Source organism: Cyrtonyx montezumae, unplaced genomic scaffold, assembly GCF_038088225.1.
Source record: "Cyrtonyx montezumae isolate F1298 unplaced genomic scaffold, pur_monq_1.0 scaffold_31, whole genome shotgun sequence".
NCBI classification, from domain to species: Eukaryota; Metazoa; Chordata; class Aves; order Galliformes; family Odontophoridae; genus Cyrtonyx; species Cyrtonyx montezumae.
This window is the reverse complement of record NW_027072036.1, coordinates 5507619-5534601: the sequence shown is the minus strand read 5'-3', so window position 1 is coordinate 5534601 and position 26983 is coordinate 5507619. Positions and strand designations below refer to the sequence as shown.

General features: G+C 63.0%; 4 protein-coding genes across 10 annotated transcripts in view; 1 reads left to right on the top strand and 3 right to left on the bottom strand.

Moving 5' to 3' along the window:
• The window catches only part of MACF1 (microtubule actin crosslinking factor 1), a 106777-nt gene extending 96156 nt beyond the window's left edge, over nt 1-10621 (bottom strand). For 4 of the 5 annotated variants that reach the window (XM_065744624.1, XM_065744628.1, XM_065744630.1 and 1 more), the window contains exon 1: nt 10402-10621. In XM_065744624.1, coding sequence (XP_065600696.1) covers nt 10402-10621 — 220 coding nt within the window. Of the gene's footprint in view, nt 1-7738; nt 7874-10401 lie in introns of those variants that run through there. The other variant, XM_065744627.1, reaches the window with a different exon arrangement.
• A 4232-nt stretch (nt 10622-14853) lies between these two features.
• The window catches only part of NDUFS5 (NADH:ubiquinone oxidoreductase subunit S5), a 27775-nt gene continuing 15645 nt past the window's right edge, over nt 14854-26983 (bottom strand). Inside the window, exons 2-3 of the mRNA XM_065744713.1 lie at nt 15401-15619; nt 14854-15169 (exon numbers count right to left, since the gene is read on the bottom strand). Coding sequence (XP_065600785.1) covers nt 15065-15169; nt 15401-15616 — 321 coding nt within the window. The 5' untranslated portion in view covers nt 15617-15619 and the 3' untranslated portion in view covers nt 14854-15064. The remainder of the gene's footprint in view (nt 15170-15400; nt 15620-26983) is intronic.
• AZIN2 (antizyme inhibitor 2) lies at nt 16483-20154 on the bottom strand. Of its 2 annotated transcripts, XM_065744659.1 has the most exons (9): nt 19992-20154; nt 19723-19896; nt 18808-18980; nt 18563-18694; nt 18055-18220; nt 17776-17938; nt 17595-17707; nt 16797-17011; nt 16483-16624 (listed from the first exon to the last, which is right to left on the bottom strand). In XM_065744659.1, the coding sequence occupies exons 1-9, from the start codon at nt 20088-20090 to the stop codon at nt 16483-16485; spliced, it is 1377 nt and encodes a 458-aa protein (XP_065600731.1). In that variant the 5' UTR covers nt 20091-20154. The 2 variants fall into 2 exon arrangements, with proteins under 2 accessions (XP_065600731.1, XP_065600732.1); XM_065744660.1 differs by lacking the exons at nt 19723-19896; nt 19992-20154 and adding an exon at nt 19262-19320.
• Nucleotides 22657-26983, top strand: part of AK2 (adenylate kinase 2) — a 6450-nt gene continuing 2123 nt past the window's right edge. Inside the window, exons 1-6 of one of the 2 annotated variants that reach the window (XM_065744694.1) lie at nt 22657-22770; nt 23075-23200; nt 24794-24904; nt 24998-25092; nt 25670-25742; nt 26306-26501. In XM_065744694.1, coding sequence (XP_065600766.1) covers nt 22657-22770; nt 23075-23200; nt 24794-24904; nt 24998-25092; nt 25670-25742; nt 26306-26501 — 715 coding nt within the window. Of the gene's footprint in view, nt 22771-23074; nt 23201-24793; nt 24905-24997; nt 25093-25669; nt 25743-26305; nt 26716-26983 lie in introns of those variants that run through there. The other variant, XM_065744693.1, reaches the window with a different exon arrangement.

The following is a 26983-nucleotide window of genomic DNA, read 5'->3' as shown; positions in this document are numbered from 1 at the left end:
GGCAGCACCACGCGGGCGGAGGGACAGGGGCCGGGGGGGATGGGGGGGCCCGCTGGGACCTGGCACCGCCGCTGGCACCGCGCCGGGGGTCAGGGGCCGGTGCTCCGCTCATCCATTTACATACGAAACGGCCCCAGCTCCAATATCCGCCGCTGCCTCCACCTCCCGGTGGAGATGAATAGGGATGGGGGGAGATGAGAAAAGAGACCAAGCCGGCAATGAACCCTTTCCTCCCGGCGGCTCCGTGCAGCCCCGCTGCTCCGCTCCGGGGATCCCCGCCCGGCGCCGAGCACAGAGCTCCGGGAATCGAAGCACCGCCGCGATAGGAGCGACGCGGCCACGTCCCGCGGCACAGTGCACAAACGGGTCCCCCCCACTCCCCGCGTGGGGGCACACGCACTGCGACGTCGCGCTCCTCGAGCGCTGATCCGCAGCGCAGGAGCCCTTAACGATGGGCGCCGCACCACAGCGAGCGGCCGCACTCCCGGCCGCCACAGCGCGGGCAGCTGTCGGGCACGGGGTTAACCCCCGCGGCCGAGGACAACTCCCTGCTACATTAAACATGGGACTGATTCACCTCGGCGTGCAGCGGGATCAGCTGGCGCAGCCCGGCCGTACCGGGGAGGGCTGCAGGGGGGGAGACACTGCGGGGCCACGGGACGACGGCGTCCCGGATGCTTGCCTCCTTCCCCAGCGCGGCACGGCGGATCGCAGTACCTGCGTGCGGCTGCGGGAGGGGCTGGGGGTCCCCGAGCAAAAAAGCAGGAACGGAAAAGGGAAAAAGGGAAAGAAAGGAAAGAAAAAAAGCGGGGCACGTCCCCGTCCCCAGAGCCCCCAGAGCTGCCCCGGGCAGATCTCAGAGGGAAGGGCCGCGGCCCAGCACAGAACGCAGCGCTCAGGGCGGAGGAGCAGCAGTGAGAGCAAAGCCGCTGTGTGCCACCGCCCCACGGCACAGCCACTTCTCATTGTTATTCGCAAGCCTGTGCTTCCTCTGCTCCCTGCAGGGCTGCGTTACCCGGGGCCGCCGCTTTGTGCCCAGAAACGGCCCCAGTGCCCAAAGCAAAGACAAACCCGGGAAGCGGAGCGGAGCCGCGGCCCCTCCCGCAGCCATCCCCGCGCATCCCGGGGGGGGGAACGGCTTCCCTCCGGATCCCGCCCCGTGGGCAGCTCCCCCGGGTCAGGAGGGGGTCCCAGCTCAGCCCCTCACCCCCGGGGCGGCCGTACCTCTCAGGGTGCTGATGCCGCCCAGGAACCTCCGGTACTTCTCCGAGTCCATGGCGCTGCCCGGAGCCCCGCGGCTCAGCGGGACGCGTGGGGCTGGCGGTGCTCCCTCGCCCCACCGCCGCTGCCCTTTGGCCACCGCAGCCCTGCCCTGCGCTTCCTGATCCTACCCTGGATGAGGCCACCCCTCCTCCTTGCAAATGAGCCGCACGCCCGGCCCCCAGCACCTGCCCCGGCGGGGGTCCGGGGATCGGGTGTCCCGGAGGTATTTCAGGCTGGGAATGGGGGGGGGGCAAAAGCCCCCACAGGCCACGAGCGAATCGACGGGAAAGGGGATCGCGTTCAGGGCCGCACCGGGGGGGGGGGGCACAGCATCACTGCACACACATCGCGTTCCCCCTGTGCCGCCTGCACAGGGAGCTGAGCAACACCCACTGCGCAGCGCTGCGTGGAGACCCCACGGTCCCAGCCCCACACAGAACCCCAGTGCGGCCCCACAGCGAGCGGCCCTATGCAGATCTGCACTGCCCACACACAGCCAGAACCGGTCGGCCCAGCCTGGACCAGCCCCACTCCGCACTGCAGGCGATGCACACTGTGTCATCCCCTTCCTTCTCGAACCCAGTGAACCCCAACAGTGCTTCTGCTCCTCACAGCTGCTGGTCCACCGACCCGACAGCCAACGCTGCTCCTGAGTGTGCCCCGGGAAGCACGGCCGGGCACACGGAGGGCCTGGGTGACACCGCTCCCCCTACAACCGGGGCACGGTGACACCGCTTTGGGGGCAGCTGCAGCCCAGAGGGACACAGCCCATCCATCCCATTTGTCCCTTCTGCCGAGGAGAAGCAGAGCTGAGCAGTGCAGAGCAGCCGCACAGAACAGCCCACAGACAGCGGGAGCTGCACCAGCACTGCAGCACAGCCCCGGACCCCGGGACCCCCGGCTGCCATCGGGCAGCACAGGGAGCAGAGCGAGGCTGCTGCAGGAGGCCGAGCTGTCACCACTATAAATAGCACCGTGGAATTTTCCTCTGGAAAAACACAGAAGGAAAAAAAAAAAACAACCCAAAAATCCTAAAAATCCATTTCTTGCTGACAGAGGGAATGTGGGGACAGAAAGCAGCACAGCCACCCTAGGGCCCCGCTCCCGGTGTGGGGACGCCGAGCTGCCGTCCCCCAGCACCGGCCTCGTGCTGCAGTGGGAACGAAGCTGGGAACCGGGACCAGAGCGGCTGCGGAGCATCCGAGGGCATTCACTTCTCTCCCTTCCTGGGAAAGGGGAGAGCTGGGACGGCACCGGGGCACCCAACACAGCACAGTGCTGCTGCTCCAGCAAACCCCGGGCACAGGACAGGATGCAGCGGCTGCATCCAACCGCTGCGGGTCCCCCCAGTGCCTGAGGAGCTGTCACCTTCGCTTCGTCGCGTTGTCCCTCGGGGCAGTAAAGGCAGGAGGTGCCACAGACACGGCCAACCCCACTGCCTGCGCCCTCACCCCACGGGGTGGTGGTGGTTTGGGGAGGAACACAGCCCCTCTCCTCCACCCCGATGGGGTTAAGGCAGCGTGGGTCTGACGCCGGGCCCGCTCCCCAGCATCCCGGCTCCTCTCCCCTGGGGAACGCTGGGAATGCCCGGCCTGCAGAGCACTCAGCTGGCCCGGAGCTGTGCAGCCATGGGGACGGGGCAGGGAGCGAGCTCACAGCCCCAGCCCGAGGAATCCCAGCCTCCCCAGCACAACAACTGCTGTGCAGCAGGAATCGCAGGCATCCCGAGCAGCCGGGGCTGGGATGTCTGCACGTGCAGCGCCCGGAGCCGCCTGCAAGGAGAGCGGTGCGGGACGGCCGCGTCTCCCACAGCAGTGCCCCCGGGTGTTGGCATCGCTGCTCGGCCAAACGGGAGCTGCTCCTGCGGAGGGCTCCTGCAGCAAAGCTGCCCAAGGTCAGCCCTGCACGGCAGCCACATCTTGGCCTCCTGCGGGGAGAGGTCCCGCTGCCAGAGCGCTCCTGGAGCTGCAGTTTCCTGCTGGGGACCTCCCACCAGTTTTAGTGGGAAAAAAACAAAACCCCACAACAGAAGTTGCCCCCTCGGCCGACCTGGAGCTGCAGAGCCGGGAGTTTGCCCTCCTGCCCCCGCAGACAAACAGGACCGGGGTCCTTGCCCCGGGAAAGCGGAGCAGAGGATAACCATGGGGAGGCTGCAGAGCTGTGCCAGCGCTGATGGGAAGTGCTCCATCATTCTCCACACCTGAACTGCTGGAGAGGAAAAACACAGCATGGGGAGGAGGAGGTGCACCCAGGGACATCAGCGGGGCCGTCCCCACGGGCAGAGCGCGCAGTGCAGCCCCAGGCAGGCGGTGCTGAGCTCAGCACAGAGCAGCAAACAGGAAATGAGAAATGGAAAGAGGCAGCCGGGCTTCATCCAGGGGGAAACAACACGAAGGCACTGCGTTCAGAGCCACACATCCTACTGGTCCACTTTGCTAATAAACAGCAGAAACGATGGGGCAGATGCAATTCCTGGAGCTGCAGCACACGTGGGCTCCATGTCCCACGGCACACAGCTCCCAGTCCCACACACCCATGTGTCACCCTGGCCGGTTCCCATCTGACTCCTCCCTGACAGCAGAGGGTCTCAGCCTCAGATGCCCCACACCGCAGGGGATCCATCTGCATGCACAAAACCCCTCAACCCAGCTTGGAACGACGCTCCCCAGCTCAGTAACACAAACTTCCTCTGCGCCTTCGGGAGCGAGCACTGCTCCACAGGGTTCCCCTGACCCGGAGCCGCCTGCACGTCCCCGGGCCCTGGCTGCGTGCCCGGACCCCAGACAGGCGAGGGCAGAGCTGAGACATCAGTTCTGGGCTTCCAGCGAGGAAGGAAGGAAGGGAGGGAGGAGCTGGAGGCCAGCACCCAGCAGGGATGCTGCAAGCAGGGATGCTGCGAGGCTGCCTGCTGGGGCCATGGGACAAGGACACACAGTGCAGCACTGGGCAAAGGACGGGGTGCCCGCGGGGACAGCAGGGAGCAGTGCCCTGAGCAGCTCCAGGGCACGGGCAGCTCCCGGCCGCTCACCCAGCAGCACCCAGCATCACTCCTCAGTGTCCAGTGCAACCGGGCTGGCAGCCTGGTGGGACTGTGCCCCATCCAGAGCCCGCAGGGCACGGGGGTACAGCCGTGCCGGATGGGGACGTGCAGTGCAGGTGACAGCCACTCAGCCCTATAATTACGGCTGCACCGCTCCCCGTGCCGGGCGTGCCGTCACCGCGCTGTCATCGCACCCACTGTCCCTCCTCGCCCTGCAGCGCTGCTTGCCTCATCCTCCCTGGAAAACACAGCCGGGATGCAGCCCCAGCATGGAGCTCAGCGAGGTGGGGTGAGCCCCAGCGTCACCCCGCTCTGCCCAGCACTCCCCGCTGAGCAGCGGGCGGTGCACGCAGCTCCTTCATGGAGATGTGATGGATTTGAGCTGACAGCGTCGGTTCATCCCCATGGAACCAGAGCTGATTCAGTGTCAGTGGCCACAGACTGCACCCAGACCTGAGCAGAGCCCACAGGAGCGCTCCTGCAGAGACAGAAGGAACTGTGAACCAGAGTCCCCGGTGCTTTGGGGTTTGTTTTAGGTGCTTATAAAGGGACTCATCACCCGTAGCATTCAAACAATGCTATCAGAACACTTCCAGGAATCAGTGAGAAAAAAAAGATCCCTTTTATATGTTTCTCTCCAGGAGGTTGGAGCGCTGCACTGAACTCAGGGACACAAAGGAGAGTGCTGGGACGGGGCTGGCGGGCACCCAGCAGCCACAGCAGCTCCATGTCCCCACCAGGAGGGATGGAGAGGGCCCCAGTGCAGACCCACACTGCACTGTGGAAGGAAGGACTGAGGAGGTCCCACCAGTGGCTCTCGGCCGCCCCAATCCACTGCTGACATGAGATCAAAGCTCTCCTGCTCCAGGTACAGCACTGTGTCTGTGCCAGCAGTGACCACCAGCACTTTGCTCTCCAAAGTGATTCAGCATTCTCCTGGAAAATGGAGCACCCACTGCCCCACATGGGCTCAGCACAGCACCCAGAGCCACAGCCCTGTGCGGGTGGAGCAGCTCCGGAGGCCCCACCGCGTCCCACGGAGACGATGACGGCACCACGGAGGCAGCAGAGCGCCGTGCAGGCGGGGCAGGGTGCGTCCTGCCACGGGAACACCGCGGCTCCACGGCCCCATCTGTGCCAGCAGCGCTCCACACACCGTGCCCCATTCCCAACCCCCATGCCCACCTGTACCAGGGCTGCCAGCACCTCCCTCTGCCTCCTAAAAGCAGAGCCATCAGGAGGCATCCGCTCCATTTCCACCGTGCCAAGCCCTGTGCAGGGGGCAGCTCCTGTGAGGAAGAAGCATTTCCTTCCACGGTGCAGTCACTGCAACGCTGCCCGGCCCCGCAGCCCTCGTGCAGTGTGCTCATCACCGCCGAGGAATGATGTTTATCTGTGCAGGATGGAATGGTAACGGCAGCTCAACAGACACAGCTGCCATCCCCGCGCCTTGGGGGCTGCCTGCCAGCCTGGAGAGGGCAGGTGAGACCTGGGCACAGTGTCCAGCTGCCCTCCACCACAGAGAATCAGTGGGAAGAGCCCCTGTCACAAGAGGAAGGCCCCACAGACCCCCAGTGGATCTGTGCCATGGTTCTGCCCCTCCGCACCGCTCAAGGACTCATCCAGCCCAGTGACACCGTTCCCTCCCCAGCAACGGGTCAGGCAGATACGGTGACACCCATCCCCTGCTGCCCCAACCCCAACGCACAGCACCACGGAGAAGGGAAAGCAGGGAGGGATAGGAAAAGGACTGGGAAATGACTGGGAGATGGGCATGCTGATGCTAGAGCTCTGAAGTGCGACTCATGACCCCCTGAAACACTAAATATCTTAAGGGAGGATTTCACCAGCATTGATGAGTCCATGTTTGAGCACTCCAAGCACAGAAATGCAGCACTGTGCACACCTGGGCACTCAGCAGGACTGCACTCCTGCACATGATTCCCCACAGGGCTCAGCCCGGTGCCAGGTACCCATAGGTGCACTCCTTCCTCCCCCATTCAGAGCCCCCCACAGCACAGGGCCATCCCCAGAGGCTGCACCACTGCTCCCAGCAGCACGTGGCTGCACGTCCCGGCATGTGTGCGGCATCACCGCCCGGCAATGAGGCAACGGGGCCGGCACCGAGCCCCTGGGTGCGGCACCGCTCTGCGGGACGCTCACACACGGAGTGCCAGGGCCACGGAGGTCCCCGTGCTCCCAGCGGAGGCTGAAGGTGACCCACACAATCAGTGCACGCACCCCAAGGGCACCGGGAGCCACTTCGCAGCATTGCAGCCCACACATCCCCCGCTCCCACCCCCACCTCCCACTCCCACCCGGGACGGCTCAGCCCCACGCAGCAGCCGCTGCCGACCCCACGCGGCGCCCACGGCTCTGAACGGCGCAGTCCGGCAGCAGTGCTGCACAACACCTACCTGCCACCCCAGCCACGCTCCGCATCTCGGCTGCCTACACGGGGAGGCTGATAAAGAAATCACAGCGATGTGCCATCTGCTTAACCCTGCTCAGATCCACAGCCGGGAAACCAGCACGCGCCGCAGCGGGACACGACGGCCCACTCCACGCAGAGGCCCCACTCCTCATTTTAACCATTGAGGCTATTTTGTATCGCACAGCTCCGGGCAGAAAGCTGCTCCCCACCTCAGGGAGCCCACCTGCCCCGTGCTGAGGGCCTGGGGCCACTCCTAAAGGATGAGGGGACGGAGGGATGAGCCAGGGATACACCTGTACCCCAGCAGGGCGAGGTGAGCCCCGCAGCGGGGATGAGGCAGCACCCAGCAGCCCCAAAACCCCACGGATCGCTTCCACACTGCGCTCACAGCAACAGTGAGACGTCCTGGGAAAGGCGGGGAGCTGGGAAGGAAAAGAAGGCACAGGAAAAGCTCAGCCATCGATAAACACTCATTTCCCCTACGCCGAAGGGAACCCGTGACCGGCGCTCCGCCAGCCCCGGCCGGGTATTCCCAGCCGACCCAGCGCACCACGGCCCGGTCCGGAGCGGAGGAGCGGAGCACGGCCGTGCCACGCGGCCCCGGCGCTGAGCACCACCTCCTCCGGGGCCGCGACCGTCGGAGCGCCCGTTGGGCACCGCGGGGTCACTCCGCCCTCCCCACCCCCGGCCCGGGGGGGTTCACAGGAGGGACCCGGGCAGAGAAAAACGGTCACACCGCGGGAAACGCGCGGCCCCGGGGACCGACCGCCGCCGGCAGAAGTGCACAATCACCGCCGGCCCCGCGCGGCCCCGCACCGACACACGGCGCGAGCGCACCGGGACCGCGCACCGCACCGCACCGCCGCGCGGGGGCAGCGGAGCCGCGAGGAGCCCACGCGGGGCGCGGAGCCGTCCGCCCGCCCCACGCACAAAACCGGAGCACCGCGACCGGGAGCCGGGGACACGCCGGGGCAGCGCCGGGCCCGGCGGACCGCCCGTACCTTTATAGCGCTCCAGCACATCCTCGTAGGCCTGCACGAACTCCTTCTCCTGGTTGCGGTTGGCCGGGAGCAGCCCCGGCACGTACCCGGCCATGGCGGCCTTTGTGCCGGCGGCCTCGGAGCAGCGCCCGGCGCGGCGCACTGTGCCGATCTGCGCGGCCCCGCTTCCGCCCCGCGCCGCCGCCCCGCGCCGCCCACGGCCACGCCCACACGCGCCGAGGCCACGCCCACAGATCGAGCCACGCCCCCACGCCCCCCCGAGGCCGCGCCTCCTGCAGAATACGCCCCATGATTGGCTCTGCCCGACTCTGGCCCCGCCCCACCGACCGCGGCACCGGGAGTGCCGCGACCTCTGGCGGTAGAACGGGAGCGGCACCGCCCGGGGCAGAGCGCGCCGCAGTACGGCCCGGTACGGCCCAGTGAACCCCGCACACCCGGAGCCCCACACGCAGCGCATCCCCCCGTCCCCCGTGCATCCCCAGCGCGGAGTCCCGGTGTTCCTCGCTGCCCGCGGTGCACCGGGGATGCTGTGCTCGTCCCCCTCCCCCCGGCTCCGCCCCCTCCCACCCTCCCATTCCCGATGGGGCGATTCCCGGCGTTTGGGGCCGCCGCAGGACGCGGCTTTTTGGCCTCGGCCGCGCCGTTCCCATGGCAACCGGCGCCGAGAGAGCGGTAACCATGGCGACGCACAAAGCCCCTTTCCGCGCCGCTTTGGCACCGCCGCCGCCCCGCACCCAACGCCCGGCGGCCCCGCATCCCCCGGGGACGGCCCCGCACCCGGCGCGGCACCGCTCGTGTCCGCCGCCCCATCTCCCCGTGCCCGCGCACGGAGCTCAGCGGGGACCGCGACCCCTCCCCGGGATCCCCTTCGGCCCCCCCCGCAGCGCCGCCCCCCCCCGCACATAATGCGCTGTGCGCGGCCGCTCCGCTCCCGAGGGACAAAGGACCCCGAGCAGTCCCCGCAACCGCGTCCGGAGCGGAAAACGCGGCCACTGCCGCCGGGGGCTGCCGCACCCAGCGCTGCCCGCCATCACCACCCAGCACCACCCGCCGGCATCACCCGGCGTCGCCCAGCACTGCTCCAGTCCCACCCGTACACGTGTTTGGGGTCTTTGAAGAGCAGTCCCCCCCACCGCAGCTGTCGCCCCCAGGGGGACACGCGGCCCCAGTGCCGCTCTGCCCGGACCGGGACACCGCCACGTCCCCATTTCTCGCTCCAGTGACCATGGAGGGCACCGTGACCACCCGTCCCCGCGCTCCGTCCCGGCGGTGCCACCGCACTGCCCCGGGGCACAGAGAGCGCGGGGGGGTGGGGTGGGGTAAGAGCAGTGCACGACCCCAACGCCGTGCCCTCAGTGTCCCCGCACCGCCCGCAGATCCCAGAGCCGGGGCAGCCGCTGTCCCCCGCCCGGACCCAAAGGGGCCGATTCCCCCCCCGGCTGTGGGAGAGCGTTGTGTAATGCAAAGCTCCGAATCAACACTGCAGCTCCTTTGCAAACCGCTGACACCAAACTGTCTCCAACTCTTTCTTCCCGGCTCGGAGCTGTCGAGTTGCACCGCGCGAGTTATTTTTAATGGGAAATCTGCATGAGTCCGGATTTGGTGACATCCCTTCGCCTTTAATCATGGGTCGGATCGACCCAGCGCGACGACGGCTGCTCGGCGTCGCGGTCCCGGTGCCCGCGGAGGGGCCGGGCCGGTGGGACGGGGCTGGGGCAGGACGGGGCGGGCTGTTCGCTGCCCGCGGCGCCGGCGGTGGGGCAGGGCCGGGCCGCTCCCTATGCATTTGCCTCCCCTCGGTCCCAGACGGCGCTTGCAGAGCCTTCATTTGAATCAACTGGTTCTTCCTGCCCAGAGCACGTGAGAGCGCACACAGCCCCGTGTGCCGGTGCTGGGGACGGGTGCTGGGGAGGTGGGGGCTGGTGGGCGCTGGGGGCTCGGTCCGTCTCAGGCTTTGCCATGGGCAGACCCAAGTCAGGGCCTGGGGTTTTCCTGGGGTGCCCTGGAGGGGTCTGGAGGTGCCAACATGCCAGTACAGCAGCCAGCGTCCTCCTCCTCCTCCTCCCTGCGGGACGGGCTGCACCCCAAGAGCCCTCGGGGGGTCCCGGAGCTGCTGTGCCATCAGCCGCAGTCAGGGCTCAGTGTGGCACTTTGGTCCCCAAAAGCCACTGGGGCAAAGGAGCAGCCCCAGCACACTGCCAAAGCCGGGAGGAAACCCCAGAGCTCCCAGGGCGAATTCCTGCCCGACTCTGACCAGGGGCATTGCTCCAGCGAGGAGCCACTCAGAACATAATGAGGCCTCCTAACGTCACCCGATGAGCCCTGGAGGTGTCCCATCATCAGCTGAGAGCAGGACCCGAGCCGCAGCCATGCTGAAAGCCACCACGGAGCCAAACCTCACTGGCCCCGAAGGCCACGTCCCCCTGCCCCCCCAGCTCACTTGTGAGCACCATTCCCAACCTCTGGGCACAAACACACCCATCAAGAGCCTTCCATCCACCCCAACCCATGCCAACCAGTACCCAACGGCAGCCGATGGCCGCCACGCCAGGGTCACCCTGACCACGCTCTCCCCACTCCGGACGCGGCATCCTGTGCTGCGGCGCTATGGGGTCAGGGACGGCACCGCCGCTGGGAGACCCCCGCCCCGGGCACCGTGTTACCTGCGACCCTGACGACCGCCCTCTCAGCCGGGTCCAGCACCGAGTCCTGGCTCTTCCGCTTCTTCTGCTCGTGCAGGGGCAGGTTCCAGGGCAGGGTGTCCCCGGGGGGGCACGGGGAGAGGCTGCCCGAGCGCTCACTGCGGTACGACCGCTCGCTCCGGCACGACCGCTCGCTCCGGCACGACCGCTCGCTGAGGGTCTCCTCGTCGGAGGACGACATGGCCCCGGCGCGGGCAGCAGCCTGCGGGAGGAGCGAGCACCGCGTGACACCGGGACGACGGCCGCCCCCTCCCACCGCGGGGGGACGGGGAAGGACCGTCCCACCACGGCCGCGTCCCCCTCGTGCCGACGTCCGCGCGTCCTCCCGCACCGGGAAATAGGCCCTCCCGCCGCTCCTGAGCTCTGCCTCAGTTTCCCCATTGCCGGGGAACCATTGCCCCGGGAATGGGGCCACCAGCACAGCCACCCCTCCGCCCAAAACCCACAGTGGCATCCCCGGCACCGGCTCGGTGCCACAAAGCGCAGCGCAGCTTCTGGGCTCCATTTCTTTGTGCTCGGCACGAGCAGAAGCCATCAGACCCGCGCTGCCCTTTGTACCTGGGTTTTTTCCCTCTGAGTGGGAGCAGCCTTAAAAATCCCATTAATTGTGTCAGGAGAAAATGGTAGGGCTCCCTGCAGCGAGCAGGGGGAGAGCGGTGTGGCACACGCACGCTGGGCAAATGAGCACCTTGCATGAGGCGTATTTAAAATAATTCCCATTGTATCCCCTGGCTCGAGCAGGGAAATGCATGCAAAATGAGTGGGGCTCCCACAGCCGCTGTGCCACAGCCCTCCATCGTGCAGAGCCTTTCCTTATCCCCATCATTTCATCACCAAAACGCGAACAAAGAGACCCCCCCCCAAAAAAAAAAAAAAAAAAAAAAAGATGGAAAGAAAGGGAGAATGGCTTCCATGACTCATTCACCCCCACCGAAAAGCTGCGGTAACGCGCCCCGGATGCGGGCAGCCCCAGCGCGGGGCGGTGCGGGGCCGGGAGCGGTCTGCGGGGGGCGGCAGGTGCGGGGACAGCGCGTCCCCAACGCCGCCTTTCCGCGCTCCGTCGCCGCTCTCCGCCGCCTCCCGGCGCCGCTCCGTCCCCACCCGCAGCCGCTCCCTCCGCATCCCCGGCCCCGCTCACCCCCGGCTCCGTGCGGTGCGGTGCTGTGCGGCGCGGATCGGTGCGGGCAGAGCGCGGCGCTCCCGCTCCGCTCCCGATGCGGCCGTTCCCGGCCCCGCCGCGCGCTCCCGGTTCGGCCCCGCCGCGCTCTCCCCGCTCCGCCGCTCGGCGCCTCCCCCGGCCCGGCCCGGCCCTGCCCACCGGGGCGGCAACGGAGCGGCGGGGGGGGGTGGGGGGGGGTCCTGGTGCCCGCCCATGCGCCAGCCCCACTGGGCACCTCTACATCGGACTACCCCGCGGCGGGTATCTTTCAGGTCCCCCCAGCACAGCGGCTTCTCCAGAGTGCCCCCATTCCCAGTGCCCCCCCTCTCCCACACCCACCCCCGTGCTCAGGGCCTCCCCAGGGCGTCCAACGGCTCCCCCGCCCCCATCCCGCACGGCCTTCCCCCCCATCCCCGGGATAATTACAGCGCCCATCGATCAACCGCGGCGGTGCCATGAGGGGACGGCAGCTCCGTGCACAGCTGCTCCCGGGGTGCTGCAGACAGCCTGCCCCCCCCGTGCCCCATCCGCTCGCGGCGTTTCTCTCCAGCGTGTTCTCGTATCTGATCCGAACCCGTCCCACGGTTATCTCCGAAGCACCCGGGGTGAGGGGCAGGCGACGCTGAGCGCCCGCAGGGGAAGGATGCTGAGGATGCAGCCGTGAGAGCCGCGTTTCCCCGCAGCGCTGCTCGGCGGAGGGGAGCGCAGGGGAACGCGCTCGGCCAAAACACACCGGGGTCGGATGGCCGGGGACGCTGAGCCCAACGGCAGCAGGAGCTGTGCCAGGGGGAGGAACACGCAGCGCTCAGTGGGGTCTGCACGCTCCCACTGCTGCCCCTCCATCACCTCCGCTCGGTGCCGCCCACCGGGGTCCGGCCCCGCTCCCCGCGGAGACCTCAGAGCCATCGGGCAAAACTGCACCACACGGAACCCCAAATAAATGAGGGGAGGGGGGAAGTGCTGCTGCTTTCACACCCAGAATACTCCGAGATTCCTCGCAGCACAGCGCTGCTGATCTGGATTATTTGTGCTGGGAATCTGGGTTAAGGCCACGCGTTGTTTTGCTGCACGGGGCGTTGTTATTCCGGGGGGGGGGGGGAGGGGGGCTGCAGCACTGAGTGCACGCGTCCCCCTGAGCACTTCATCCCATTTCTGCACTGCAGAATGGGTCCGTGGACGGACACCCCACTGCTGTGGGTGACAGTGTTGGGGTGTAGAGCGGCTCCCAGGATCGGTCCACCTCTCCTTCATCAGAGCCTCAGCTCACTCTGCCTTCACCTGACTGTATAAATTATTCACATCCCGAGAGCTGTTTGTTTCTCTCCCCGGCGCAGAGCTGGAGGTGCCCTGCACTCCATCCTCCCCAGACCCCAACAGGGTCAGAGGGGAAGAGGGGAGGAGGACCCCGTGGAGGAGCAGTGGGAACGCAGCGGGGAGCAGCACACACACAGGGAGGCTCCTGGGGCTGCGGCCTCGGCCCAGAGATGCGTTTGTCTCTCTGTGAAGTCTGCGTTTGCCATCGTCTCATTGATCACATTCCTCATCAGCCCAAATTAAATCTGGAGTTTAAGAGCGATGAGTCTCAGCCGCTCCGTGCCCGCTGCCGCCCTCGGCCACGTTCGCATCTATTGCAGAACAATTGGATTTGGGATCGGCCTAAAGAGCCGCCTGGGAGGGAGAGGTGCTTGGATCTATTTCCTCCAACACCTGCACAACTCGATTAGATGAGTCACTGCCGGCTCTCAGCACTCAGCACGCTGCTGCTGAACACTTCTTTCTCTCCCTGGAAATGTAGCTCTCCCAGTTTGGGGCCATCCATCCCTGCACTTCCTCACAAAGCAGTGCCACTGGCCCCAAAATCGTTCCTATTTCTGCCCATTTCTTCACACTCTTTCATCTCTCAACGCTCCCCTCACCTTTTACATCTGGAACTCCTTCACCCAGCGGAACATCAGCGACGTTAGGTTCCGTTTCCTCTATTGGAATTAATCACCAGTGAACACTTCTCATATCTGAAAGGGCCAAAGAAGGTCTCAGAGGGCTCTGGGGCTGTCACAGAAGTCGCCCCACAGCTCACGGGCACCACCGGATCAATTCAGAGCTCACACAGATGGTGCCAGGAGTCCCCACCCCAGAACCACACCTGGATCCACCCAGGCTCAGCAGCACAGCCACGGGCAGAAGCAGGAACAAAATATTGGAAGTGACAATAAAGGCTTTTTTTTGGCATAACCCAGAAGAGAGAGAACTCAGACGCAGCAGTGTGCACCAGGCAGGGGCACGGAGGGCACAGCCCTGAGCTCCCAGCAGCCCTCACTGGGCTGGCAGCCCCAACCCCCACACATCCACCCACCAGGGCTGCAGCAAGAGGCCCATCCGGGGCAGGAAAAGGGAGCAGCCCCCACGGGCTGGTGGGCAGCATGAGTGCTGCAAGGGCCAAACTCGGTGCCCCTCGGCAGCCTGGTCCTGCCCACTGCAGCTGACACCACTCTGCTGTCATGTGTCACCACGGCGTGGGGATTTGTGAGGATCGGGAACCTCACATGCTCCACCTGGACCAAAGATTAAGCATTAAACCCACAATCACTGGTATTAAAACCCTGGATTAAAGCACAGTTATTTCCCCTCTCAACTTCCAGGTACTCCACTGCTTTAATGCTGTTACAAAACTGTGCTGAATTTGGAGGGATTGGGGAAAAATCTTCCTTTTAGCAGGAAAAGCACTGGTGTGGGCAGTCCCAGCCACCAGAGCCCCGGGGCAGCTGCACTCAGTGCTCAATGGATCGAGCTGACGCATGGCATTCAGAGCAAAGCCTCCCAGCCACTGCTGGGGGAACCTCACACGGATCGAAGGGGTGGGAGAGAAACAGAGTCCAGCACTGCTGCCCATATCCCCGTCAAAGCGAGCTGCTGCAGCCAGGTTTTCACCTCTCAGGCCAATACCACTGAGTGGACAGCAGCCTGGGGCAGCCCAGCACACACTGAACACATCCTGCCTGCAAAACCACACCGGGCTTTTCTTTAAAGAAGTTTTCCAGGACACATTTGGACGAGATTTTTACTCCTTTTGCTTCCCCATCTCAGGGGTGACCGCCCTCCCTGCAGCTGTGAGCACAGAGGAGCCCACAATGGTTCCCATCACAGGGGCACAGCAGCAGCAGCAGCTCCCACTCGCCCTCAGCATCAGGGCAGCATTTCAGGGGGACTCAGAAGTTATCTCGATTCAGAAAGAAAGACAAAACAGAGCAGAACGCTGCTCCCAAGCAAACATTTACTAGCCAAAGCAGTGATGCCCAACACTTGCTCTGTTCCCCTCTGCTCTGTGCTGTTGGCAGAGCCCTCCCCAGCACTGCCACATGTGGGACAGCTGCAGCAGAACCGCATCGTGTCCGGCGCTCTCCTTCAGGCAGTTCAGCTCCAATGCTGCAGATGAGCAGTGCTGGGTCCCTCGGCGGTCCCTGCAGCTCAGGGCCGGGTGTCATTCTCACCCCTGTGGTACTCGGGGGGGGTGTACTTCCCTTCCTTGATCATCTTGTCCCTCTGCTCCAGGATCTTCTTCAGCCGCTGGGCCTGCCGAGGCACACAAAAGTTGACAGAGACACAGAGACACGGAATCAGAGGAGCACAGAATGGATGGGTGGGAATGGAGCTGGGTGGACTGCCCCAGGGCCACGGCCTCGGGCACCTCCGCGTTCAGGGCACCCTCAGCTCCGGGGGTCCCGGGGCCCCACGGCAGCGCTGGGCCCCCTAACCATAACCCTAACCCTCCCCGGCCCGGTACCGGGGCACGGCGCGGCTCACCAGCTTGGTGCGGTGCATGCACTCCATGAAGTCCTCGTACTCGGGCTGGCACTCGCGCCGGGCGCGGGTCTGGCCCAGGCCGTGCCCGCACTCCACCCACTCCCGCTCGAAGGCGTGGCACGCCCCGGCCGCCCCGTACGGCTGCGTCGTGCTCTGCCGCAGCAGCCAGCGGTCCACGTCGATGCCCAGCTGCCGCTGCAGGTCCCAGAACGGCATGGCGCTGCCGCGACGCTCGCTCTGCTCCCGACGTTGACTCTACCGCGACACCGCCGCGGGCAACGACCCGGCCCCGCCGCCGTCCTTCACGGCCCTTTCGCGACGCTGCCCGCCGTCAAGCGCGGCCACAACCGCGACACCCGCGCCGCGCTTGACGGCAAAACCAGAGAGACGGGCGGTGCGGACGGCACTCCGCCCTGCAGCGCCCCCTGCCGGCACGGAGGGGAAACCGCCGCCGCGCCCCCCGCGGGTCCCCGCGCAGCCGGACCCCGTGTCCCCATTGTCCCCCGCTGCCTCCAGCGCTCCTCGTGTCCCCATTGTCCCCCCGTGTCTTCCAGTGCCGCCCGTGTCCCCCCAGCTTCCAGGCTCTCGCAGTGCCCGCATCCTTTGTCTTTTGTGGCCGCCCACTGCAGTGCTGTGACCACGGGGTACCATGGGCAGGAGTGCTCATTAAGGCAGGAGGGTTAATTAATACTCCCAATGAGGATCGGCCTCCTCCTAGCAGCACCCACGTCCCAGAAGCCACCTGCTGTCCTCACATCCCCCCCATGCCCCGGGGCACCTCTGAGGCTGGGGACGACAGCTTTGGCATCCCTAATGAGCACAGCCTCATTACGCAGCCAGCTGCTCACCGAAGCCGGATCTTCCGCCACCCGAGGCACAGGGAGGGGAGGGATGGCCAGGGGGGGTCCTCATGGCAAAACCCGAGCCAGGCTCAACACCCATTTATTACCATAACTCCTACAAAAGCACCCAAACCCGCTGAGCACATGCAGCACCGCACAAGCAGGAGGAGCAGGACTGTGCCACGCTGAGCTCTGACCGCAGCCCCGTGGCTGCAGGGTGCTGGCGTGGGCCTCCCCTGCTCAGATGATGCTGGCTGGGGTGAAGACGGGGGGGACGCAGAGGGACTCCACCATCTCCCATCCGCACGACAGCGGCGTGCAGGCGCTCTCGTGGTCGTCTTCTGCAGGCGGCGGCTTCCCCTGGAGGAGCTGGAGGGCTTTCCTGCAGGCAGAGTTACCCGGAGGGAGCAGGGGGCACCCACCCACAAAATGCCACGGGGTGGTTAATCCAGATCTGCCGCCCTCCCTCAGGCAGGGAGCCCAGACCAAGGGCAGCTCAGTGTCCCCCATAGGCAGTCCTGCCCTCGGCCTGCTCACACAGGACTCACTCTTACCAGGCCAGGCGGGACATGGCATAGGTGACATGTGGTCGGGGACACCCACTGCACAGGGCTGAAGTCGTGATGGTGTAGGCACCCATGTCCTGGAAAATTAGCCACTCTCCATCCTGTAGCTCGGGCAGCTCCACATCATCGGTGATCTGGTCTTCTCCATGCCCCAGCGGACCTCTGAGGCTGCTGCTGCACAAGGGGTGCTCTGGGCAGGGCTTCTGCAGGGGACAGATCGTGTGGCCATATGAGACGAGGGCATGTGCACCACGGCACCAAGCAGTTTTACACATGAGAACCTGGCCCCAGAACAGGACGTGCTCTTAAATTTAACCCAGTAGGCGACAGACTGGCTTCAGAACTGACAATGGCAGTGAAGGGCCCTCCCGTGTCTCACCACCCCAGGCACCATCCTAAGTGGCCCCTGAGAAGCAGGAGATGAAGCTCTGGTGATAGGTCAGTACTGCTGCTCTTTCACCATGTTTAAGGCCAGCCTAAAAGGGTGGATTTCACCTTTCTCAAAGGGTCTTTGCTTCGTAAGTGGACACACAGAACCTGTACAGCCTAACCTACAGCCCCGTGCTGGCATCCCGAGCCCAGAGGCAGACACAAATGCTTGATGTATGACAACTCCCCGCCTGCCCTAAGAAGACAGGGACCAGTGATCAGACCCAAAACTGCTCCTCAGGGACTGCACAGATCAAAGCAGATCTCACAGCATGGGAAGAGCACTCAGCAGCACAGGACAACAGGATGCACCGTGCTGCTCTGCAGGGCTCTGCCATAGCCAGGCCAGGTCCTCACCTTGCGTAGCAGAGGCTTGGGGCAGGGACTGTCAAACAGGACACAGCTGAAGGTGCCGTAGATGCCATCACTGAGGTGATAGACAAGGCTCCTCTTGCTGCCGGACTCTTCCCCTGGGGAGTTGGAAGAGGCTCAGGGGGACACAGGCACAGGGGCAGATCTGTCCCATGGTCCCTCTTACCATCAGAGCCCGGCTGTTCCATGGGAACCTCTTCCTTGCTGGTGATGCTGGCTGCAAAAGTGAATGCTGAGGTGACATAATACCGCCCCGGTGTTGCAACAATCTCCACCCCACAGCCTTCCGGGAAATACATGTCCAAGGCAGAGTTTATCACAGCAGCAATCTGGATGGGAAGAAGATGTGAAGGGGCGAACTCAGTCATGCTGCTCAGTACAGGGCAGGGAACCAGCTCCAGCCTCATTCTCTACCTGCTCAGAGTCAGCACTGGGAGCCACATACCTCCTCGAACTGGGCTCTGGTGTCCTCGGTGCCAGGAAATCCCCCTCCGATGTCCAGAAGGTGCATTTGATAGCCCAGCTCTGCGCCCACGTCAAACGCCAGCTGTGCCTCTGCGACAGCCTGGGCAAAAACCTGGGGCTCTAGGCTGTGGCTCCCGAGGTGAAAGCTGAGGGCACAGTCCCTGTTCAGAAGGGCTGCCCGTTCCATGGGGGCAGAAAGGGGACACGGTGCTGAGGGATCCCCACCAGAGCAGCTCAGTGCTTCCCACATACCTTCCTGGGAGAGTCTGCCTGGCCCACTCCACTGAGCCCCCCTCTGCTGACCGCATGTGCCCCCAGTTGGTGCCAACAAGGGTCATCTTCCCTAGGTGCCAGCCCCCACCACGCTGCCAGACCTTGCAGCCCTGCAGTGCTATGTGGACTCCTGAATTGTTCTAGCAGGGCAGAGCTCCCTGCAGGGCTGCCCAACAGCCTCAGCACCCCGAAGGGACAAAAGCAACATGCATTACCTGATGCCAACAACCTCCACATCCTGCTCCTTTGCTGATTCTAGCAGACGTCGGCAGGACTTGAGTGTGGCCCCAAACATCATGTTTGGATGGGCAGAGGGGCTGGAGTCAGCAGCAATACCCAATAGCATCCTGCACAGCAAAAAAAACGCTGCTGAGGAGTCTTGGGGTCCTCCACCACCCCACAACCACCTCTCCAACTCCCACTGTCCAATGGCACCTTCAAATTCTGCATTAACACCTACCTGGCTTGTGGGTGGTTCCGGGCCACCTTGCCCAGCTCCACCTCATTGTCGAAGGCCATCAGCTGCACACCATGGCTGGCTGCATATTTGATGTGGGCAACCTGCTTGCAAGGGCTGCTGTAGAAGATCTTGTCAGCTGGGACCCCAATGCTTTGAACCTCTGCAATCTCTGTCTGCAGGGAAACAGCACACGTGAGGCACTCCGGGACCAGCACTGCTGTGCTTGGCCATGAGTGGCTGTGGGCCCCAGGCAGCTTGTAGCACTGCAAAGGGCAAAGCACCAGCACTGCAGTCTGAGCTCTGCAGGGAAGATCTACAGAGAGCTCAAGGGAATCGCAGTGGGCTTTGTCCTGGCATGGGTAGGTTGAGGTAAGGTGTTTACATGCAGCACAAGACCAAGAGGAGAGAAAACAAGTGGAACAACTGAGGAGGTGCAGGTTTGGCACACATCTACCCAGCGAGCTGCAGAGTTACGGCTGATCTGAGCAGCAATGAATCCCTGCACTTTCTCCTCCTGTTTAATTGTGTGCCAGTAAGTGGCTTAACTTGGTTCTCCCTGGGAATCTGGGCATCACGTAACGGTGTGCAGGATGGACCAGGGAGCTTTATTCTCAGTCCTAAAACGACCGAGAGGGAACGGCTGCGGCAGGGATGCATCCTGACACCGCCGTGCCTGCCAGACGGGACAGTAGGAAATGTCGGTCAAAGGGAGCAAGCCCGAACCAGCAGACAAACAGGACGGGGATTTCTGGGCTGTGTAGGCAGGGTTCTGACAGCAGGGGGAGACTTGCTGATGTAGATGCTGATGTAGATGCTGGTGAGCGAGTGGAAACGTGGAAAATGAGGGTGACCTCTGCCACTCCCCCACAGACGCCCAAAGAATGCACATCCCAAGCTGATCCCCCGCAGCCATACCTTGTTGGCACAGGCGAAGCCTGCCCCCAGCTCGGCCAGCAGCCGCATCACCCCCCCGCTGCTGTTGCACTTCACAGGGAAGTAGGGTTTCACACGGGGCAGAGCCTTCAGGAAATGCAGGTGTTTCTTCACAATGTCCCCAAGGTCTGCCACGAAGAAGGCTTGCTGGTCGCTCTGTGACAAAGCCGGGGTGAGCAGCAGTCATCACTCTGCGACCACCTCTGCAAAGGGGGGAGGGCACAGGGAGCAGCGGGGCCGCCCGCCCTTACCGACTGGCACAGCTCCGCCAGGGTGCTCTCCAGGAGGTCCCTGCTGGTGAAGCCCTCCTCCACCAGCATGAAGTTGGATTCATTCAAGTACCCGTTCATGGTCAGGGTGTGAGAACACTAGTGTAAAGCCTCCTCGAGTGGAGTATGGCTTCCAAGGATGCAACTCACTGGAATAAAAAGGAGATGTTAGAGGCAGGGCTCCGGAGACTCCGGCCGTGTGCGTGTCCCTGTCTGCCCCCAGAGTGCCTCCTGGCCCTGCACAGGGCTGGATGGGGTAGCACTGCCCTGAGGAGAGCCCTCCGCTGCTCTCCTCCAGCCCAGCACCTCCGAGCACTGCTAGGGTTAAAGCATGCTCTCCGGGGGGAGGAGGCACATTTCTCTGCAGTGCAGAGCTCTGTGTTTTTGTTCACAGCAGCTGTCTTTTTCAGCAGCAGTTCCAGCACCAATGCCATGAACAACAAAGCCAACTTCACTGTAAAGCCAGTGATTTATATATCCCAGAACTCCTATCTTTGTGCTCTGGGATGTAGTTAGACCTGCCATATGTTTCAGGGGGAGAAGTTTCCTTGTGGTTTTCAAACTGCCAATGTCTCAGACCCACTTCTGGACACACAAGCCTCAAGAAAAGGAAGGCATTTTTAAAGATCACAGCACAGACCACTCGCCCACACCAACCAACCCAGACGTGGTCTGGATCCACACTGTGGTTCCAGTTTCACTTCTCCCCCATGACACAGTGTGTGGAACAAAAGGACAAGCGAGGCAGCACAGTTGTGTTTCCTGGCTCACATGCTTCATGGAGCAGCTTTAGCAGCCTCTTTCCTTGAATCCAGCACATCCCACAACCTAGAGAGCTGCAGACCTAACACAAGCTCACAGGGAACATTTCCACCCCGATGAGCCAGCTCTAGCCACAGGGCTTTACAGGGAAAGTGTCCCTCTGATCACAGCTGAGCAGGAGACAGAGGTTTCATTCCTCAGAGCACCTCCTCCTCTGCAGGGACCTACTTACAACATTTCAGATAGGCACTGGGAGAAAGACCACAGTGACCCCAGAGCAGCAGCGTGTTGAAACACATTGAGCAAGCACCAGCAGCAAAGCCCAGCGATGGGGAAAGGGCTGGAAGGCTCCAAGACCTTTATACTCAGAAAATGAGAGCAACTCCTCTGTCTTACACTTCACTCCCCAGAGGCATTTCTGACCATTCCCAAACCCAGTGCCTCCGGGCACTGCTCTCTCTTCCCCTCCTCCCTGCACCAGGCAAGCCAGCAGCCCCCGCAGCTCCCCCCCCTTAGGAACATTTCAGCAGACTATGCCCGTGTCTCCCACAAGAACAAACTGCCCTCAGCTGCAGTTCATCCTTCCCCAGTTCCTGCCTGCCCCTAGACCCCAAACCAGCCAAGCCTGCAGACGGGGGAGCTCCGCACCCTTCAAATCTCAGCACCCTCTCCTGCTCTGCCTCACAGCTGTGGCCGTGGCAACCGAGCCCGGGCACCCCATTGGCTGAGCCGCCTCCGAGCATCCTTCATCCCTTTCCCGGAGCAGAGCGGGCACCATTCCCCCCCCCACGCCCACTCCCACGGCGGGGGCTGCCCCTTGCAGACACGCTGGGTTCTCACCGCGTCCCCGGTGCGCTGGTAGCTCATCCCCCGCCGGCTGGCACAGAGCTGTGAGCCTGCCTGCAGCCCGGCTCTGCTCTGACGATGCTTGTGGCTGCGCGTGCATCGCGTGCGCGGGGATCCTTGGGGGGAAGAGTGCCAAAAATACCTCTGAAGCACCGCTTCCAGGGAAACCAGGCTCTGTGCAGATAAAAGCTGAGCAGCGCCTCGGGGGTTGGGATGTTGGCTAGGGGAGGCGGGCAGGGAGATGGCAGGGACTGACTCTGCCCTTCCTCGTGCTGCTGCCAGTGTTTCCCGGCAGCAGACCCAGCTCTGCCAAACACGCAGATGCCGTGTCCCGGCTTTGGCTGCATCTGTGTGCTTGGAAACGGCTCCACTGCTCCCTCCCCCTCACACCACGGGCTGAGTGCGTTTTTTTCTTATTGTTAATTTGCAATTCTTTCTCTCTGGTTGCTGAGAAGACAACGTTCAGAGCATGGAGGAGCAACTGCCCCCGCGCAGGAGATGAAAGGGACCCGGAGCCTGTGTCCTTGTATTCAGTGCTGGCTTTGCCACGGGCTCTCCTGGCAGCCACGGGCAGAGAGGCTTTCTTCTTCAGTGAAATCCGCCCTGTTCCAGCAGCACCGTGGTACCAGGAGGAGCTGCAGCCATGTAAGTGCTGTACAGAGACGCTCCCTAAAGTGGGGCACAGGGTCCCTCCGAGTACCGAAGGCCTTTTGTGCCCACGCAGCAACGCAGGCAGCGCAGGAGCAGATCCACGTGGACTCAGCGCAAAGCACACGGGCTAGCGAGCTGCGAGCCACGCACAGCTCTCAGGATGCGGCCCGGCAGCGCTGCACGGAGTGTCACACCGTGAGCTCCCAACCACCGCCCACGGACAGCCCCGAGCACGCGGGAACACCCGCGGCTGTCACACGCAGCACTGCCCGCGTAGCCCCGCCCCCTCTGCTCGTAACCCCGCCCCCTTCCCTTGACCCCGCCCGCCCACCCGTGCGTGGCCCCGCCCACCCGTGCGTGACCCCGCCAGGCTCAGTCGGTGGCGGCCATGGCTCCGGGCGCGCAGTCGGGCTCCGGGCGCGGGCCGGCTCCGGGCGCGGGGCTCCGCCGGGGGATCCGCGCGGTGCTGCTGGGGCCGCCCGGCGCCGGGAAGGGCACCCAGGTGAGGGGCAGCGAGCTGCGCCCACGCGGGGCGCGCCTTCCTCGGGCCCGCGCGTGGCAGCCCCGCGAGGGCGCCCGGCGTGCGGGCCTTTGTCCCGGCCCCTGTAGGGTTTCGTGGAGCCACGTGTCTCCGGCCCGGCCCGGCCCGTCCCGCCGCTGTGACGCTGAACCCGGGGGGTACCGCTCCCAGGAGGGGGCGAACTCGGAGCGGCCGCGTCCCGTCCCTGCCCAGACCCCGACCCGACCCCGCGGTGCTGCCCCTGCGGTCGCCGCGCTGGGTTCTCACCTTCTGTCCTTTCCTGCAGGCTCCGAAGCTGGCCGAGTCGTACTGCGTCTGCCACCTGGCCACGGGGGACATGCTGCGGGCCATGGTGGCCTCGGGGTCCGAGCTGGGCAAGCGGCTCAAAGAGACGATGGACTCGGGGAAGCTGGTGGGTAACTGCAGCGTGCTGGGTGCAGGCTGACAGCAGCCAAAATTCACCTGCAGGAAGGGCAGGTCGTAGGGTGGAGGTGCTCCTTATTACCCTGCAAGAGGAGCATCCTATAAAAGCATCCTCCCTCGTCAGGCTCCTCCTTGCTTGCCAGCAGCCTCTGTGCCCTGAGTCGCTCCTTTCTGCCACGGAGCTTTTACACTGCAGGGATTCAGGCTGGGCCGTGGCGTGTGAAGGTTTGTCCTTGGAGCTGCAGGGTGTGAAACCCTTCTCTGCAGCTCTGGTGTCTCTTCGTGTGGTGTCTGGGCCACTGTGGGGTTGAAGACTTCCACCTTTCTTCTGCATCCCAGCTGTTCTGCTTGCCTGTAGCTGTAATGGCTTAGGAATATTGCTGTGGGAGTTACAGCGTAGTGCTGTAATGCTCTGCGTTACAAACCTGGGGGGCCACAAACCATGGTGACTTGCCCCACAGCTAAGCAGTGTGTGCAGATTTGGGGCATTGCTGCTAGCTTTCACTGGCTCCGAATGCCCCAAGGAGACTGCAGGCTCAGGAACGAGGTGGCACGAGTCCAGCTTTAGCTTAAAGCGTGCATTGCAACACTGAGTCTGGTTGTGAAAGATAGGGACCTTATCTGGTGAGAGTGCTGCTATCTGCCACATGTCCAAGGCTGGGGGTGCTGTGCTGTGCATCCTGGCGGTGTGTTCTGACTGTGATAACTCAGATGGGAGCACAGCAGCACTTGGAGTCAGGATGTTTGTTTTTTTTATGCTGAATTATGCATTAATCCCTTCCCCAAGGAGCTGTTGCTCTACCCATGCTGCTCCCTGCCCGTATGCTTCCTGGTCCAGTTTCTGTGCAGTGACAGTGTTCCCAAATCCTGCTGGGTCTCAGCTGTGAGCACCTGCTGGTGATAAGGAGCTGCTAGTGGAACAAACACCCGTTCTTGGGGCTGCAGCACCTGGCAGAACTCCTGGAATGCTGCAGCGTGGAGAAGGCACTGATTCCTGAGGTGTACTGAGGTTGTGATGGGGGAAGAGCAGCCCAGCACGGCCAGAGCTTGTCAGCTGCTATCTGGGTTTTTACCTTCACACATGGCTTACAAGATTCAGTGAGCAGCTCACGTGCTTTGTCCTTCCTGGCTGGGCCTGCTTACTCAGAGGTGTGTGTGTGAAGGTACAAAGTAACAGGAAGTAAAGGTTATGTTGGTATCAGTGGTTGTATTGAGAATTGGCTTTAAAAAAAAAAAAAAGGCAGGGAATTTCTCTTAAGATTAATTTTCCCTTTTGAACAACAACCTTTGCACCAGTGCTGTAACTTCACTGCTCTACATCCCTGTGCAGGCCGGGGTGTCCCTGCTGTGAACTGCCTCATTAGCTCATTAGCCAGGGAGCACACCCTGGATGTGGGCATGTCAGAGCGTGCAGCTTTCACCCTGCACCACTGACCCATGCTTCTGCCTTTGGGGCTGGGACCAGCTGTAACGAGGCACTGGTGCAGGCTGGGTGCTGGCACAAGTAGAGCTGCTCTGTGCACAGCTGTGTGTAAAGCCCTGGTGCCTGCCCTGACCACGCACCCACCGCTCCTCTTTGCAGGTGAGCGATGAGATGGTGGTGGAGCTGATTGAGAACAACCTTGACACCCCTCCCTGCAAGAACGGCTTCCTGCTGGACGGCTTCCCACGCACGGTGAAGCAGGCTGAAATGGTACGTGAGCTGCACGGGCAGCTCCTTTCTTCTGGGAGGCAGGGAGCCCCTGGCTCGTATCTGCCTCTCTGAGCTGGGTGTTTGCTTTTGCAGCTGGATGAGCTCCTGGAGAAGAGGAGAGAGAAGCTGGACTCTGTCATCGAGTTCAGCATCCCTGACTCGTTGCTCATACGGAGAATCACCGGACGGTAACTCCTGTCTCCCAAAAGCTCTGCACACAGGGTGGGGTTTCCTCGTTCATGGGAGTGTTCTTGTCATTTTGGTCGTTCTCACAGTGCTTAGACCAGCCCTGTAGCGTGCCCTGTATTGGATTTCTGCTCTGTTTGAGCCTTCTGTGCCTGGGCCAATCTGAACACAGCCTGTTGCTGATATGGATCAACCACCCTGGTGACCCAGCTCAGCCCTTAAGCCTGCTGTCTGGCAGCTAATGTCTGCTGCCATTACTTCTCCCTTATGCACTCTGTTTGGGCACTGCTGAAAACCTCCTGCTCAGGATCAGCCGTGGCTGTGCAGAGATGCAGATGTCTCCTGCTGTTTGCTGAGGCACTCTCAGCTTTGTGCTCCTCCATTTCCCAGTGCAACTCTTCTTTATTCCAAGCACTTGAAGAGATTGTTGGTACCAAAACAGCAAGAAAATGTTCTCCTAATAGAGAGAGGTTAATTATGTTGCTACTGCAGGTGTCTTTGTGCTGATGACTGGCAGGTTCAGGGGACCTCACCCTTCTGGCACAGGGCCTCTTTGCTGACACTTGCTTTCTGTCTTAGGCTGATTCACCCAGCGAGTGGACGCTCTTATCACGAGGAGTTCAGACCCCCGAAAGAGCACATGAAGGATGATGTATGTGAGCTCCGAGGCTGCAGCTTACATTGCTTTGGGTTTAGCTGGTGCTTTGCAGCATCCCTGGAAAAAAAAAAAACTTGTTTCCTTCTCTCCCACCTTCTGTCCTGCCTTTCTGGGGAGTGTGGGGAACTGCCTGGGCAGCCAAGGCCATCAGTACTGCAGGGAGCAAAGCCTAGAGGGGTGAGTGAAGGGTACAGCTGTTCTGCAGAGCGGGGGCTCTGCCACGTCACTACTTGGTGGACTCTGTCCGTAGCTGAAGTTGCAGTCACTACTGCTTTCTCTCTTGGGGAGCCACCGTAGCTGGTTTGGGGCTCCTCTTAGCAAGCAGAATGGTGTGTGAGGGAAAGACCATCGTGCTGAATCCTTTTCTTCAGGGATGGCTCTGGGACTTGCTTTGGCTGCTCTGGGTTCACGCCGCTCTCCTGTGCTCACCTGGGACTTGCCTCTGCAGCTCTGCATTGTGGCACGCCTTGGAGGAGGGGAAGCAGGGGTTGTAGCTGCGCAGAGAAGGGGGGAGTGCACCAGGCTGCAGCTAGAGACTGTCCCCTTGCTTCTCCCAGGTCACTGGAGAGCCCCTGATCCGCCGATCAGATGATAACGAAACAGCCTTGAAAACCCGCCTGAAGGCCTACCACACTCAGACCTCCCCCCTGGTCTCCTACTACAGCAGGCGAGGGATCCATACTGCAGTGGATGCCTCCCAGTCTCCCGATGTGGTGTTTGCTAGCATCCTGGCAGCCTTCTCGAGAGCAACATGTAAAGACCTGGTTATGTTCATTTAGGGCTCCGTCCCTGGGTGGAGCTCGCCGTTGTCTGTCTCTCTGCGTCTCTGTCTCTCTCTCTGTCTCTTTGGGGCCACGGAGAGTGAAGAGCTAAGTAGAGTAGAAGAGGAGGGGATGGTGCAGCCCGAGGCAGGGCTTTGCTACTTCTCCATTAAACAAGCTGTTCACGGTTTCCATCTCAGTGTATGTGAACGTCAGTCTGCAGATGTGGGCGCCTCGGCCCATAGAGGGCGCGGTGCGGCCGCCGGAGCTGAGCTCTGCACCCCTGTGGGTCTGGGATTCCCTGGAGTGCTGGAGCTCCGCAGGAGGAGCGGCTGTACTTCCAGCTATTCCTGGCTCCCCAGAGGATGAGCAGCAGTGGGAGGCAGAGCTCGGCTGTGTGCAGCCTGCTGCTGCTCAGGGCTGGGTGAGGACTTGTTTCCATTGAATGCGCGTTACCCTGTGGGACTGCAGGTT

Coding starts and splice junctions, on each gene's coding strand:
- AZIN2 (XM_065744659.1), bottom strand. CDS start 20,090: ATGAACGGGTACTTGAATGAATCCAACTTCATGCTGGTGGAGGAGGGC. Junction 18,221..18,562: donor GTGGAGGTTGTTGGCATCAG/GTAATGCATGTT, acceptor CTGTGCCCTCAG/CTTTCACCTCGGGAGCCACA. Junction 17,708..17,775: donor GGAACAGCCGGGCTCTGATG/GTAAGAGGGACC, acceptor CCAACTCCCCAG/GGGAAGAGTCCGGCAGCAAG.